This window comes from Falco cherrug, chromosome 2 (genome assembly GCF_023634085.1).
Source record: "Falco cherrug isolate bFalChe1 chromosome 2, bFalChe1.pri, whole genome shotgun sequence".
Taxonomy (NCBI): Eukaryota; Metazoa; Chordata; class Aves; order Falconiformes; family Falconidae; genus Falco; species Falco cherrug.
In genome coordinates this window covers 54,155,769-54,173,642 of record NC_073698.1, presented here as the reverse complement: position 1 = coordinate 54,173,642, position 17,874 = coordinate 54,155,769, and the positions used below count along the sequence as shown (strand labels likewise).

The 17,874-nt window shown below is 36.9% G+C and overlaps 1 protein-coding gene across 1 annotated transcript in view; it reads right to left on the bottom strand.

Moving 5' to 3' along the window:
- The window catches only part of GPC5 (glypican 5), a 742,077-nt gene that overhangs the window by 462,346 nt on the left and 261,857 nt on the right, over window positions 1-17,874 (bottom strand). The window contains exon 7 of the mRNA XM_055702313.1: window positions 10,666-10,786. Within this exon, the coding sequence (XP_055558288.1) occupies window positions 10,666-10,786 (121 nt within the window). The remainder of the gene's footprint in view (window positions 1-10,665; window positions 10,787-17,874) is intronic.

The window sequence follows — 17,874 nt, the reverse complement described above, 5'->3', positions numbered from 1 at the left end:
AATCTGATTAGTTTTGAATTAATCTCTGCTGCTGTACAGAATCCACACCAAGTACACTAATATGGGGAATGCACCAATCAGCCAGTGCTAATATAGAAATGTACATACAGTACAGTCACCTTTCTCATTCCCTTGAGATACCAGCTTAGAGGAACTGCTCATTCAGTAATTTCGATAGCACTGGTGAGACCAGTACTACAAGACCACCTAAATGACACTTAGATATTAATGGTACCTACTTTAATTCCAGTTACTGCTGCACTCTTTTTTTCCCTTTTAATGTGTTTGCTTGCATACAAAGGTTTTTGTTAATGTCTTTATGATATTGACACTCTATATCTGTCATTAATTAGAACTAACAGGAACAGTAAGCTGCTTCTCCAATTTTTGTTGATAACTTCCATCCTAATGTGATGTTTAGTTGCCGAGCCTCTACACAGAATAGGCCATCACTGAAGCCAACTATGGGATGGGTTTGTGGTACGTATCAGATTTCATAAATTAGAACCTCTAATTTGATTTTCACTCCTGACTAGAAAGTCGATTTCCTGCTTTGCTTAACTTTCGGAGTTTCATTTGATATCAGTCTACAGTTCTCTTCCTTTTTTACCAAATATGTTGTTCCAAGCATGCCATTTTGGGAATATTCCTCTTTTATTAATGTAGCAAGCAGAAGTAGGTATTATAATGGTGTACGGGGCACAGGTGGCCTGGCACTGGTGGGGCAGGGGCTGCAGGGGGTGATGGAGGCTTGGGGAAGGTGTATTTAAGGAAGGGTGAAAAACACTCGTCAGAAGCTGTGAAAGACAGCAGTGAGAAAAACACAAGAGAAACAGCCCTGCAGACACCAGGTACGGAGAAGAAGAGGGAGGCAGGGCTCCCTGCACTGGAGCAGAGATTCCCCTGCAGCCCACGGTGAAGACCGTGGTGACACAGGTTGTCCCCCTGCAGCCCATGGAGGACCACAGTGGCGTAGATACCCACGCTGCAGTCCATGGAGGGCCCCACGCTGCAGCAGGTGGGTCTGCCCATGGCAACGCAGGCTCCTGGCAGGGACGGTGGCTGGTGGAGGCCCACGCAGAAGCAGCCTGTTTCTGAAAGACTGCAGCCCATGGGAGGGGCCCATGCTGGAGCAGGGGAAAAGCATGAGGAGTACAGAGCGGCAGAGATGAAGTGTTACGGACTGACCACAGACTCCCTTCCCCATCCCCCTGCACCACGCAGGGTGCAGAGGTAGAAGAGCCAGGAATGAAGGAGTGAAGTTGAGCCTGGGAAGAAGCGGGAGGGGGGGGGGGGTGCTGAGGGAGAGGTGTTTCTAGTTCTTATATTTGTTTCTCAGAATCCTACTCTACTTTTAATTGCAAGACATTCAATTAACTTTCCCTCATTTGAATCTGTTTTGCCTGTGACAGTAATAGGTAAGCCATCTCCAAGTCTTTCTCTGCACTGATGAGTTTTTTCATCTTATGAGCCCTGGCCCTGTCCTGTTGAGGAGGGGGAGTGAGAGAGCAGCTCGGTGGGCATCTGGCAGCCAGCCAAAGTCAAACAACCACAAATTTTATTTGCTTGGATGCAAATAACAACCTCAATTAAGGCAACTTCCTCTGGAATCACTTCTGTTAATTTATTGGCCAAATCTGGAAAAACAGTTCAAAAGTAAAGACTGATTGAATTCTTATACTTAAACTCTCTTCATATGATGAACCAACCTTTTTAAGAGTAATCAAGCTTATTCAAAGTTGTATATAACATATTTGAAAAACAAACCAGGTTAATATTTCAGAAGACATTTAGGATAACAATATTTTATAGCAAACTGCATCACACTGCAAAATACGTTATGCAAAGAAACTAACTAAATAATGGTTCTACTGCTGTATAAGAGCAGCACAAGCCAGTACAACTACGACTTGATACTCAGATATTCCCTTTCCACAATATTGGGCATGTATGTATTCCAGCGTAGTTAGCAGATTGTAGCTGAATGAGCTAGGGCAGTCCCAACACTTCTTAGTTTATGTAAGATTCACTGTACTGTATTGAAGTCTAATCAGATTATTACTGATATTCTTATTATTTTTAATGTGAAAAATACCAGTAAATACCTACTAATAGGATATGTCCTTCCAGTTTTATTTTCTATTATGGGCACATCACTTCCATCATTGTCAACCTGACCCGTGAATGTAAAAAGAATGAATAATGTTGTTTGTACTGCAAATATCTGAGGCTTGTATGCATCTCTACAAAGTCCAATTATTGTTCCACATGAGAAAAAAAGGATGTGGTTCTTCAATCATAAGAAAGTCTCTCTACATAAATCCAGATCCCATTAGGCAGGACATTTGCAAGTTGAATTCTTGAACTTATTTCTAGTTGATTATACACTAAGTGGTATGGTTGCCATTGCACAATTGATTGTCTAAATGAGAAGGCCAACAGCAAAAGTAATCTGCAATGCTGCTGCCTAAAACAATCCTCTATTGAAAGTATTCAAAGACAAGCCAATTTTTAAACTGGCGTTCAAAGTTAAGCACATTTCCTATACCACTTTTCTTCTCCCTCCTCACAGAAATCACAGAGGTTAAATAAATTGTTATCCAATTAAATTACTAAATCAGGTATTGACAGTTTTCTCTCCCTCTAATAAAACTGAAATAGACAATAAATTTAAGGAAATGTTTGCCTTTTTTTATAGCAACAAAAAGCACACATGCCCTAAAAAAATCCCAAGATATTTTGAATGGGAGATTATCCCAAACCAGGTAGCTAGCTAAAAACCTGGTAATGTATCCACTGTCAGATATTATGCAATATGTCACATCCACTTAACAACTAATGGGGTACTACATCACTGCAAAAAGAAGGGATTTTCTATTCTATGATGAAAGTATAGAAGAAAACAAAAATGTCTAGCCTTCACAAACTGACCCCTATGCCTCTGTGGAGCCACCAAAGTTAATGAGAAGTTGAGTGAATACTGTTGTGACTGCTGTATCAGAGCCCTGAAACCCTCGTGAACTCTCTACTTTGTCTCCATTACATATCAATATATATATTCTTTTCCTTTTCTAAGTTGTGATTAAGAATTAAGGGCATCAGAAGCTCATTTTCATTTTCTGAATTGCTACTGCTTCCATGGGGTAGTGGGATAAAACTGCTTGTTTTCTTTAAGATCTATAGCCAAAATTGTGGGAAGTTTGAAAGAAAGTATTAAAAAATAAGATAAAAATCAATTTTCAAGAGAGTGAAGGAGCATAAATGATATATTATAAATATGAAAAAATAATTTCCTTTCCACAGTTTAGCAAACAGTAAAGTAGATAAGAATTTCTAAAGTAAGCATCACAAAATCTGTGTCCCAGATCATACTGTTTGCCATAGCTATAACTCTTACAAAATCTCAAATCTCTCCTTCACTTAATATTGTACTTAAAAATGAGAAGACAGAACAATGTTCCCGTTTTGCTAAGGAACCCTAACACAAGCAGGTTTTACCATCTATAGCAGCAAGCAATTTAGGTGCAAAATAGGCTTTTGTAGAGAGCATCTGCCCCATAATGAATATTTCAGTTAGTGTCACTATTCACCTAAGTAGCTAGAAAACACTGTCTTATTTTCTGTGCCACTGTTGTCTGCACTAAAATGATACAAACTGACAGTATCTCCCTGTTGCATCAATGTGTATGTTTTCTCACTGTGTAATGTGCAGTGCTTTATAAGCAATGGAAGATAAAAAATAGCAAAGATATAAATGTTAGGGATTTTTTTACTTAGTTCATCATTTAGTTTTACACATATTTGAACCTTAAACTTAGTTTCGTACAACATACACTCTTTCCCTTTTGTTATTCACATCAAGAGAGATCAAAAGCTTTTCATTTAAGCACAAATCCTATTTTAAAAGGTAGAACACAAAAATGAGGATCATCTGTGCTAAATGAATGGGACTCTGATTAGCCTTCAATAATTTTGGTAGAGCTAGTTAGTGAAAAATAAAACAAACCAGGAAAAAAGATCATTTGATTTTTATTTAAATTACTGACAAAAAGAACTATCTGGCTGGTGACCTGTTTTCAATTTACCTCCTAGGCATGTGAACACTGGGAGACACAAGGGCTCAACTTCATGCCCTCCTAATCACTTTTGCCTTCTCTTCCTTCCCTGTAAATCATATCTAGTTTTGAGTTTACACACAATTTTCCAGGACATACAGTCATCCCAGAATGTTCATATAACTTTTAGTGTTTTGACTTACAAATGCCAAAACACCACCTTTGATAGCAACAAAAAGGGCATATACTTTCATTATTATCACAGAACTGTGAAGAAAACCTTTTCACTCTCAAAAGAAACAAAGCATCAGCGATCCTGCACTCTAAAGTGTATTTGGGGGGTTGGAAGTTGAACTGTATTTTAAAAGGAGGAGGACAAAACTCAGAAAATACTTACCATCTCACTTCTAGGTGATTAATACCTTTACAGAAATCATGCCAATGTCTTACATGCAATGGTAATACTCAAGTACTCTTGGGTACCAGCTAGCAGTCAGAAGGAGCTCATGTCAATACAGTGTGATAAACCAGCTCCCCGCAGATGTGCCAAAAGACAGGAACAGCTCACACAATGCACATGAAATAGGCTTCTCTGTCAAGTAGGAATATCCTAATACAACACGTCACCCTAATACTCTGCTATCATGTCTTGCCAAAGACAGAATTTGTCCAAGGGTTTGATTTCAAAAAGCCAGTAACATTGTATTAATTCCAGAAGTGAAGCAAGAGGAGCCAACACATCAAATATAAAAGGGAGAGCCAACAAATCACTGGGGGGGAAATTAACATAATCAAGATACTGAGCTATTCTGTACCTGCAGGATTGTTCTAACTTCAGAAAAAAAAACCCTAAAAAGTGAAAAAGGCAGTAAAAATGAAATCTAAAGCAAAATTAACATTCAGACATGCATTTCTAATATGAAAAACCAAACAAAAGAAAACTTGTGAGGCAGCCTTTCCTATTGCAACAAAAATAATAAATAGGCAGTTCAGGAGCAAACACAGCTGAAAGCAATTCTACCACCACTGAATGTTGAACGGCTGTTGCTCAAAGTGCACTGAAATTTTACTTCCCAATTAACTCTATGGGATACTTGTTATTGAATGGTGCAAAGTGCAGGATACAATATATCAACTAAAAAAACATTTAAGAGGAGAAAGGAAAAAAAAAATGTTTTGAAAGTGAGTCTCCATGAGTGTGTTACTGAACAGTGTATCAAACTGAGGCCCTAAGAATCTGTGACTGTTAAAACTCTGTACTCTTGAGAATTCTCTCATCCCATGACCAAGAATTGCATTTCAGTCATCAACAGAGTCATCAGAATGTATAATTCATTAAATTTATACAGCAGTTTGAACTATTCTAAGAGGCAGAGGGATTTTAACTATTAGATGATTATCGTAACACTAAAGAAGGCACAAGCTTGATATCTGTGATCAAAGGGAAGCACAACTGCAAGTGCCACATCTTGCATATGAATAATTTAAAAACATGATTCTTTGTATGTGCAGATGAGGACTCAGGTAATATATTTCATCACTATTTCCAGTATGTACTCGGACAGCTCTTACAAAAACACGTATTAATTTGCCCATGCAGCGGTACATTGATAAAAGCTTTAAAAAACACAGCTGGGAAGTTTCGTTGTTAGTATGCCAAATCAGTGTAAAAACAAAACCTTATCTCATCTCACAATTTTTGTAACCTTTTTGAGTCATGTAAATGGGCAAATGATAGCATGGTAAAACACAGTGCTTACCAGGCCATAATAATGATGAGTAAAGGAAAAATTGGACTGTGACCTACATTTAATGTCTTATGAAGTAGTGGGCTCTATTCACTTAAAAGATGCAGGCAACCCTTTCATTAGTGACAATTTTCAGCCCTTTGTGGAGAAAGTAAATATTATTCCATGTATACCAGCTAGCAGTTGAGTGCTATAGCAGCATAAGATGGAATCCCTTCCAAGTAAGTTCAGGCACATCTTTTGTAGCACCTAGAAATAGGAAATAATTTATCCTAATAGAAGCAATTAAATTTCTGGTATACTCAATAGAGTGGCACGTGCCTCTGGAGATCTCCACAGGGAGATTTGGTCTGCCTAGACAGACAGACAGACAGAAGGGTATTTTCTATTATGGCAGGATTTCCTAAAATCAGGAAGTCTTTATTTCACCTTTAAATATGAGCTCCAAGTAATGTCTATTATTTCCAAAAGCAGTGTCTTTGTGAGATTGTCTTCTGAAAGAAATACATTGAAATGACCAAGGTCCAGTTGCCTGTAATCGCAGCACCAAAATATCATACTTACTTCATAACCTCAGTATTTGCACTTGCAGGAAAGACAAATGAATTATGTATTTAAATTATTGGGGAAGAAAGAAAAATAATTACCATTATTATTGCTGCCATATGCAACTGACTTCGCTTATCATGATTGCCTATTAGAGTGATAGTTGCAGATTGCAGTTCATAAGAGAATATGCACTGAACCCATCATTTGCCTACCGTGAAGATAAATGAATGAAGACGAGCCCATAATTTAAAACTCTCCAAAACACCAGTCTTTACAAGTAAGGATTTTTACAAAAGAAGGTGACTTTGTCAAGCCATTTTCAGCACTGACTGGTTCAGCAGAATTCGTGTTAGTTCTTCTTATTGCACTTTGTTGCTGTGAATACAAACCTGTGGAGACCAGAGCACAGATTATAGTAGTCAGAGTCCAATAAAATCAAAAAGTTTTATTGATTTTTGGTAAATCCATTATTTAAGAAAAAAAAGGATTACTGTGAGGCTTTCACAAAGAAGGGTCCAGAAACCACAGCCTGCTGGAAAGAGATATTGTCACTTATGCAACAATTTTAATTTCATTGGTTTAAAGTTTTTAACAGAATAGAACCTAGAAAACAGTGCATGTTTAAGTATTGCACATTTACATACTAAAGCTGATTCTTTGCTTGGGATTTTCACGGACTTGTATATCTATCTTGCAAGAAAAGAGGAGATACTAGGAAACATCTCTTCTGCATGCAGGGCAGAATGGTCTTTGATCTGTTTTCTTATGTATGTATACATTAAAGATGAGCAGGAAGGGATCTTTAAGATATCTGTTCTTTCCCTATTTGATAATGTTTAGCAATTTGTACAGTAAGTATGTACAGTCTGATATTCTGTCACCTCACTGGATGCTCCCTTAAATGGGCCTTCCCTTTACATCTCAGAATATTCACTTCCTTCTTGCCCTCATGCTGGGGTTTTTGAAAGAAAAAAGTGAAATGTAGTGTACTTGGTGAGAAAAGGGGTCATCTGCTTTGACGACAAGAAGCAAACAAGGTTTCAGAAAACAATGAAGCTTTCTAACTGAGTTTTTCTACCCTGGATTTACCAGAGAGAATTACTTTTTTCTGGCTGGCAGGACAAAATGTAATCATCTGATTATTTCAATCATCTGACTTAAATTATGTATCCTAAATGCAAAACCAGTCATCCTCTCCAAATTAGTCCTTCTATAGTTTAATAATAATTTTTAACCATTAGAAAATAATATATAATAAAATGAGATTTTTTTAAGAGTTCCCCAAATGCATGTGTATGTGTATATAAATGTTTATATATGCTAAATATTTCTCCTTAGAAAATGATACATTTCTAGTTTGCACATTCAAACTGACAACCTCTCGGAAAGGGCTCAGAAACATGACATGAGTGAAATTCTTCAGACCGGACACATAACTGCAAGTGTCTACAGTGTAAGGCCCACATGTGAGCAATGTACCCAAACTCCTTTTATATTATGCAAGACTAAAGAACTAGTCTTCTTATCCTGAAGCCTACATTTACATATGGCCAAATGAACAACTCTCTGAGGTCCACTGATTAAATCTACATACAAGAAAGCTTAAACACCTAAATGCAGATGTCTGATCAAAGAATTGAACTCCACCCCTGCTGCAGATAAACACCACAGGTTATCACTGATGAAATTACACTTTCAGCGCATTTCACCATTTTTACTGTGAAAAGTACCAGAAGCAAAGCTTCTGTCTCTTTGCCGCATATTGATATTTACAAATTGCTAGAGACTGTTCAGTCCTGAAGACCTTGGCTCCATGACCATTTACCACTGATATACAGAGCTCCAACTGTGGTTGAGAAGGAAGGACCGTATCTTATCATGACATCGTGAGACAGAGAAATGCTGCTTTGATGTCCTGTATCTTGAAATATTCCAAAACTGATGTGAAAAGTCATATAAACCTGAATTACCACTCATTTCCTTTCTCCTAATACAGATTAAATAACTACGTACAAAACACAACTAAATAACAAAAAAGTACTTGTTTAGCACGCACGGGTTTGGCAACATGGAATTAAAATAAAAAAATATATAGTTGTCTCCATGAATAGCAAGTTATATATCAACCTGCCAATCTGTGTCACCTTAAGTTAAATTAAAGTATATAAACTTTTACAGATTTCAGGAATGATTAGTTCTGGAAAACAGGACAAATATGTGGGTTTTTTTCTACTAGATTAGCTATTTGAACTTTTGCAGTGCAATAATACTGTTTGGATAGAGTGCCAGACTTCAGTATGACGCCATCTACCTCTGACAATCCATTAAGTTCCCCTTTAATCTGTTCATCGTAAGCTTAATATGTGATTGTTCCTTTTCATATCACAAAGGACAAAAAGGTGATCTTTTGTATTTGAATCTCTAATTTACACTCCCCGTCCTCCTTTCCGAAGCAGTAAATGGTAAAGAAGAAAGCTTTTTCTGCAGTTTCTTCAGCTCTTTTATCTGAGGAAAAGCGGATATATGTTAGGTCTCTAAGGAATTTGATTCTTTCTTTATCCTCCAACCCTATTTCCATACTTTGAGCTGCAAGAAAGGAAAATATCCCATAGAAATATAACATATTTGGAAGATAGTAAGACTTGCAGTATGTAAATTATACGTCCTTCTCCCCCAAGACCCACTCTAGTCTTTTGGGACAAGGGCAAATAAGCTCTCAAAATGAAATACCTTATAATGGAATTGTTCTATTCCACTCTTTTAGATCCTCACTCAATGAGGAAACAACACAACTTCTAGTCTCTAGAGGAAAACAACACAATAAACTATACAGTGCAGATCTAATATCAAAGGAGGAGGGCATTCCTGATAGATGAAAGACCTTGAGACTTACCCAAGTAATATTTGCAATGTTTTTCCTTGCAGTGTAATTAATTAAGACATAGTATCTCTTTGGATGGAAAATTGTATTAATTTTCTCACCACTGTATTCACCATTTTAATGAAGAAAAAGAGACAAAAGCATACTGAAGCTGGAGGGCTACAAAAGATACTTATTTTAAGGAGGAAGGAATAATGATTGCCTTTGAGCTTCAATCTGGATGCCACTTCTCCCAGAAAACAACCCTACTGACAGAAAAGCTTTTTTTCTGGTTTTTTTTTTTGTTATGTTTTGGTTTTGGGTTTTTTTTTTTATTTCACCACTCTTTCCTTGGCTGTCAGAGAGGAGTTATTTTTCACAAATAGAGAAATAAGACTGAGAGAGTTTACCATGAAGCTATCGGTAATATTTCAACTCCAGAAACCGTTTGGGAAACTATTTAAAAGCTGCCAAGAAGATGGAAAAACAAAATTAAAGCAAGTCCTTAGATGGAACGAAATGCACTAGGCAAGGAAAAGCCATCTAATACTCATGTTTGGGGAATAAGGTAGAGAAGGGAAGTAGAGACCATAAAGTTGTCAAGCTCGCATGCTCTAAGTAGCCTCTACTTTTACCAGTGCAGATGACAGGATACTGAGTTAGATGGGTCACTGACAAGAAATGCCAGTAGAAATATCTTATCACTGAGTCTTTGTACCAGAATGGAAACTTATATTTTTCAACTGAAATATAGAGTTGTCAGCAAAATAATGGTTGGTTTCAACAGAACCAGGTTTTTCTCCCACAGTTCTAGCTATCTGTGCATATAGATACAGCATGTAATAAAATATACCTGTAATCCTTTAAATGTATTACAATACTACGATTATGCATAAACATACTGAAAATTGAATGCCTTGTAAACCTTAAATTAGTAACACAGATAGGTACATCAGGTAATGAGCACCAACTCCTTTAGCAAGCATGGTACTCCTCTTCAAACTTCCTAGGTCTTCTATGTGGTATCTAAGCAGAAAACCTCACAGCAAGACTAGTTAAGAAAGAACCTAGATTTAGTAAAGTGGGAAGAGGGAAATTATGTTTTATTGTTTTTTAAACATATGCACCCAGCTAAGATCCCTAAATTATACTGTTTGTGCTTCTGTACATTTACTGTAATGCTGAGCTGTAGTACTAACAGGTACCGATAGCCCAGGTGGCAAAGTCTGACTTCCTACGCTCATCAACCATATGCGAAACTTTTAACGAAATAATTCTTAATAATTGAAGGGAGAAAGAAGAGCAAGTAGTGTTTTGCTGTTGATGTGCACTGAGCAGTAACTTGAATTAACAATTAATCTTTAATGTACAGTAAACTAATAAAGTAACTTAAAATTTCATTACTAGACTTGTCTTTAGTACTGTTCTACATCTATATGTAAAAGCAACTTACCTGAATAACATGTTTCAGCTTGTCAATAATTTGACTTATTACAGGATCTGTTCCCTTCACTTTTACTTCTGGATTTGCAGACTGAGCTTTGATTCCACTGCCAACGACACGATGAGTATAGCTAGTTTAATACATAAACACATACACAAAAATGGTTTAGTAAGTTATTCTGCTCTCAGAGGGTCATCTTCCAGTTTGTATCAACACTTATGGCACCAAAATTCCACTTTAATGAGAGACATTAATTTCATGCACATATTTTTCACAGAAAGGAAATACAGCATAATAGAATTACTACATTCCACAGAGCTGTATGATTTATTATAGCTTTAATTTTACTACAAACTTCAACAAGAAAAATGTTATCTACATTCTGAAGGAAGAAACATTCAGCCCTATGATGTTTTTTTGTGTGTGCAAAGACTGTCCTCTGTTTTTCTTTTGCTAAATATAACTACATGGTGGTTGCCTAAATGTATGACATTTCAGATTTTTACAACAAACTCCAGATTGTATACACACTGTATGTTCAGAACTACACCTGAAGTTTTGTAGAGCTTTTGCGAACACAGATACAGATAAAATATTTATTGCAGGACAACAGACAAATTAAGCATAAATTATTTAGAATTACATAACTGATATAAGTAGAGTAGGCCAAAATTTACTTAGTAGCTAGATATGTGAAAAAGAAACAATAGAAACTTGATATAGGTTCATTCAAGAAAGAACTGCTGTGAACATTATTTCTAATGCATCAAAACACAAGATACAGAGACCAAAATTAACCACCTAGCAGAATTCTGTGGCTTATTAAGATACAATTCTTCATTCAACTTCCCATGTTATATGTAATACTCAAGTTAGCCAAGAAAATCTGAGTATCTACCTTCTCATCACAGATACTGTGCACTATGCAAATACCCTCCATATGTTATGTTTTGTCTGCATACCCTAAAGAGGATAGCTCTATATATCTCTGTCTCAAAAATATTTTGCCAGCTGTTATGCTGTAAGAAAAATAATGGACAGAACCCTACCAGGAATGGTGAGAAGTGGTGACTAAATTCCTGCCTGTTAGACCTGTATATGAGCATACACAACACAGCCTATTCAAATTTTGCAGAATCTGTTTTACGAAAAAATATTGCAGGTCCTCTTAGCTCTGCAGAAAACCTTCTATGTATGCTACACAGTGAATACTGTTTATTAAAACAAGGTTGCCACATAGCAACAATATTTTGTCTTTGATCTTTGCTTAAATATCACCTTAAGTGAGGTTGAAGATATTCCTAAGGAAGCATACACAGACCAGATACCATTCTTAAAATGACATTGGCTATGCTCATACATATAAATTAACCTTGTCATACAAAATGACAACAAGTTTTCTACAGGTCCCAGAGAGCATGATTTGCCTTCTATATGTGTGACAAAAACTAGTAGCTCCTTTAGGCATTACACAAAGACACTTTTTGGACTACATGTTCTGCAAAATGCTGCAAAAGTGAACTAATTCTAAGGCCCAGCCACGTTCTCCTAGACTTTCAAGGTATCAAGATCCAGCATTGCTTGTCCTTTAAAGCATTCAGTTTTACACAGTAAATACTAAAATTCTAGACCTTCTACATACAGCTTTTCACGGGCTATTTAGGACAAGTGTACTATATTTCTTTTGCAAGCAATCAAGTTCACTAAAACAGATATAAAATTTAAAATCAATTATGTATCAAGATACCACAGCAATCATCTCCTAGGATTAGTCACATGTTAAAGATTCTACTTTATTCATTCTTCATTTGAGAAAATAGTCAGCTATATCCAATATTCAGGACACTGTATCAGCTAAAGGTAAATACTAAAAATAATAAGCTCATTACTAAACACCATTATGGAACCCTTTACTGATTCACTAGCCATACTATTACTTGTAATGGATGTTAATGCTGCACAATCAGGACAGCAAGGCTTAATGTACTTAATGTAGTTCACTGGAACATGGTAGTTGAAATGAGTTTTAAAAAAATCCTCACAGCACTGTTTAACACCTTGAGAATATGAATGGTTCATATTCTTCACAAAGTGGTATTTTGGTTTATAGCCGACAGCTTTTTGTGCTGCCTTGCACTGACAGGGCAATTTGCCAGCTTGTAGTGATGGGGTAATGCTTCTTATAGGGGCGTGTACAAAATCTGCAGCCTGCTTGCTAGACCTGGGGAAACGTTTAACACAGTAATTTGAGTAGGGTCAACAAATCTTCTGGTAGCTTCTTTCTAAGGATAACCCCCCTGCCCCAAACCCAAAAACCTTCTCCAAGGTTTTCCTTGAAAATCCTTCTTTCACAGTCATTTGTCTAAATCAAAATAGATAATTCAATACATAATTACTTCCTTCCTTCCCCTTTCCAGCCGAATAATACTACAGTCACCAGATGGACAACATGTTTAACTCAACACACTGGTTTAGCACAATACAGCAAATTCCCTTCATTGTGTAACACTATTTAGAAAAAAATATCTTAAATGTTACGGCTATCCTTTCTACACAGTGCTCTCATTTTCTGTCTCACAGCATGCAAAAGCCATGGTCTCACTTTCTGTCACTCAGAATTCTTCAAGTAACACCTTTTTTCAAATGCTGCAAACCCAACTATGACACATTTTCCTGTGAATTGCATAACTACGTGAAAAATAATACCTATTCTCTTTCTTTCATTGAATTGACAATACTCATTTCTCTATCCATGCAGGAAGAAATAAATCATACAGAAGTTGAGACTTGCCTAGGCTACAATTTCATTAATTTAGCTCATCTGGGAATTATCTGGCAATGACTCATTCAAGGCTGACCATCATTCCTTTTTCAGCTGTTTCCACAACAAAATCCACACCCCTGCACAGCTGGTATTTACCATAGGACTAACTAACTCCCTTCTTTCACATGAGAGAAAGTAGCTGGGAAAGTAATACTCTCTTGTAAGTGGACCACATATTAAAGAGTTTCAGTCACGTTCCCCCACCTCTTTAGACCTGTCATCCTCTAAATTCCTCTTCAGCTGTGGTTCATAAGGAATAATTGGATTTAATTACCAGTAAAAAGTGTTAGCAATTAATTTGGTTCTCTCTCCCCCACACCTAGTCACTCTTATAGTTGTTCTTTTCATATTGTCTCAAAGGCAAAATACGTATCTGCTTCTGAGGTAGAGGAACTCTATTATATTATTGGCAAGGCTTGTGACCCCAAGAGGGGACACACATCGAAGCAGCCTGTTCCTGAAGGGCTGCACACTGTGGAAGGGACTCACACTGGAGAAGTTCATTAAGAACTGCAGCCCATGGGAAGGCCCCACGTTGGAGAAGTTCATGGAGGACTCTCTCCCGTGGGAGGGACCCCACGCTGGGGCAGGGGAGGAGCATGAGGAGGAAGGAGCAGCAGAGACAATGTGTGATGGACTGACCACAGCCCCCATTCCCTGTCCTCCTGTGCTGCTCGGGAGGAGGAGGCAGGGAAGGAAGCCAGGAGTGAAATTGTGTCTGGGAAGAAGGGGGATGGGGGGGTGGGGGGTTTGGGTACGGAGATGTTTTCAGATTTGGTTTTATTTCTCATTATCCTACTCTGATTTGAATGGTAATAAATTAACTCCCCACGTTGAGTTTGTTTTGGCCATGATAGTAAACTGCTGAGTGATCTCCCTATCCTTAACTCAACCCACAAGCCTTTTGTCATATTTTTCTCTCCCTGTCCAGCTGAGGAGGCGCAGTGATGGAGCGGCTTGGTGGGCACCTGGCATCCAGCCAGGGTCAGTAAACGCTTTCTGTACTAGCTCACAGCATAAATGTTGAATGACATTTTTCACGTTATGTTGCACTGCTAAATGATGGTGGTCTCAGTATAGAACCCCCAAATGTGAATACACTCAACATACCGAAGTAAATAAACAAATATGTTTGCATTTTTTTCTGTTATTGGAAAATCTAACCCATATTAAATTTGCTTTCATTGCAAGGTGATCTGGCTTTGATCAACTGACATTAAAAACTACCATATAACTTCAACTCTCGTAATTATGGGCTCTGACAAGTCACAAGGCAGGTTGAAAGCCTTTTTTTTTTTCCTTCAGGTGTGTAAGGCATTGACAAAGCCTTATAAAGTATTGTTTTATTGATTCTTATCATAAAAGTAAGATTATGGAAGTCAAATTCTGTTTAATATACTCTTTTGCTGCTTGAAATTATGTCTTCTGCATACGAAAAATATAAACTTACTTCTATGTTGGTATTTTCTATATATCATTGTGTTTAACTAACAAACATCTATAAATCTAACATCCTCAAACATTCTAATGTGAACTAAATGATCTGTCAGAGTGAAATGGGCTATTGGGAATCTGAGCATGGTACACAAAATTTCATCCCTGTTGACTTACATTTACATGCAAAATGTTTCCCTTTAGTTGGGGGAAAAATATAAAAATCTCAGGCTCTTGATTTGAGAGACTTCATTCATTATAAAGTTTTAATACAGCATTGATCGCCTTTGTTTCTTTTACCCTTAATGTACCAGTAATGGAAAAAAACATTTTAAGGATCCCTGCAGAGGTAGCCTGACTTGAGCAAGTGTTGCTTAGATTTGAATCCTGGGGGTGTGTGTGTGGTGAAATGACGAATTTCTTGCTAGAGAAGTAATAGACCCGCCATCTGTGCTCATTTCTGTACAAGCATAGTAATGTATCACATCACTTTAATAGGCAGACTTGGTCCCCAAGTACTATTCATTTTCATCAGCACTAGGAAAAAAAAAAACCCAAGTACCAATATATTTGTATTCTATAAACATGTTTTAAAGTGATGAATAACAAGGTGCCCATTTTCTGAGCTTAATACATGAATATTCATATAAATTTCCTATTACTCTCTATTGTATCTCTGAGTACAGTCAGTGGGTTTTACATTTGATTGTATCAATATCTCTGTTAAAAGAGAAGATGTTCTATTGGCTATCACTGGCTTCTTGGTACATGCAGTTGGAAAAGCTATTAGAAGTAATGAATATATTCATTCTCATACGAATCAGCCATTTTGAACATTGTGCTTAAAGCAGATCTGTACCTCTCCCTCCGACACAAATAATCTATATTATATTGTGATGACAACAAATACTAATACATCATAAATAATTGTCAGGAACTGATATGATTTTCCATTGCTTCACATTAGCTTTGTAGAGTAATATCAGCACAGAACAGATAAAGAAATCAATGCTAAAAATGGGTCTGAGCCATGAAGTTTTGATCTAGATCCAAACTTCAGAGTTCAGCTCCCAGTGCTACAAGTGTTTTGCATCAGACCTGCTACTTTTCAAATGCTGAAGATAAGAAGTGAAAGACAGAGGAACTAACTTTGCCCTTAATGTTTTCAGGTTCACTAGGACATCAAGCAAGCAAATCATAAAAAGAACTGAGGATACTGAGTGGGATTCAAACTTGTTACTTCTTGGAATAAATTTTGTTGAGCTGCTTTTAGGCACTGGGACAATGTTCCAATTGGTAGATTAAATTAGCGAAAGGTATATTATTTGTTGCTGCACATGTTTACTTTTTACTAGTGTTCAGATAATTGTTAATTTCTCAAGTAGCAGTTACCCAGAATATAGGTATATTATCACAAAATAAAGGTATATTATCACAGTAAATACTATTCTCCAGAACAACCCTAAGCATCTTGGCAGTCAAGCTTCTCCCAGGAAACCTGGTGATGTCCTGTACTTTAGCAAGTTTAGCTGTTTGCCCCATCTTGATGTCCCTCTGCAAGCTGCTACCATTACCTTCTACTACCACCTTCTTGGGCTTTTCAGTGCTTGGCTTAATTGATTTTATAAAGAGCTATTCAGGAATCTCTATGTTAACTTGTCAAGTTACAGGGTCTTGATATTGAGACAACTGCTCTGGTTGTGAAGGGCTTAATCAATGGGGTGCATTGCTTTACCTCTGAAATACTCATGTGTATCAGGCACTCACACTGCTGTAGAAGGTTCAGGTGGTTCATAGCTCTTGCAGCTGTACAGAGACACTGCCTGACAAAGCTTACTCTTTTTGTCAATTTGTGGCAATAGGATTCACACCTCCATTTGTGATGTTTCATCTCAAATGAAATCTTAACTGATAGCATTACCATAATCTCCATGAGACCAAGCAGACAACAACCACTAACTCCTCATTCTGGTAACAATGCAGGAGTCTCTCCATTGACTTAATTGTCTTTATTTGAAACTAATTTGGTGTAAATGAAACAGTGCTGATTTTTACCAGCTGACTCTGAAGTAAGCATTGAAATCCCAGGGAAGTAGTTTGAAACTGGGTGTTTACTTCCTGTGGGTTCTTTGGGAAGGTCCAGACAAAGAGTATAATATGCAAGAGACAAAATAACTTAATTTTAAAAATAATCTATTTACTGTATTTACTATCCTGTATTAATCTTCTTTAACTAGCATAGAAGCAGTAACCAAGATGCAAGTTTTGCAGTATGCTTCTCCTTCACAACTGTTATTTTCTTGTTTGTATGTTCTAGTTTGGAAAAGTAGGCATTTGTGTACTGGCATTGCTAAGGGATTTGTTTTGTTCAACTTCTTACATTAATTGAATTCTAAATTACTTCACAGTTTAGGCTGCTGGCACTTACAAGTTACAAGCAAGCACCTGTATTTACACAGTCTCACTGTGTTTAAGAATGGTAAAATAGCCCACTGTGCCCACTACATTTTCTTTGATTTCAAACCTGGGATATAATTTTTAATACCTCCTTCTCAGCTTGCTTGCTTTATGATTGCTGATAATTGCTGGTTTACACCTGCTATTGCTAGCATCTTCATCGCTGCTGGACATTTCAAAATTCTGGGTAACTGCTACTCCTACTCAAGAAATTAATAATTACCTGAATACTAGTAAAAAGTAAACATGTGCAGCAACAAATGAGTAAGAGCCTTCAGTGGTGCAAATTTTAGTTAACAAAGCTGAAAAAATCAAAGAATCACAATAATCATAAAAAATGCTTGGAGCTTGGACAGGTGTGTTGGCTATCTTTGTCTAGTATTACATAGTTTTTAAAAAGTAGACATTCCAGTTATCCTCAGAAAACTTGTCAAAAATATTTTACACCTAGTTAACAGAGTATTTATAGTAATTCTAGGACAGATTCCATTTGTCCTAGACAT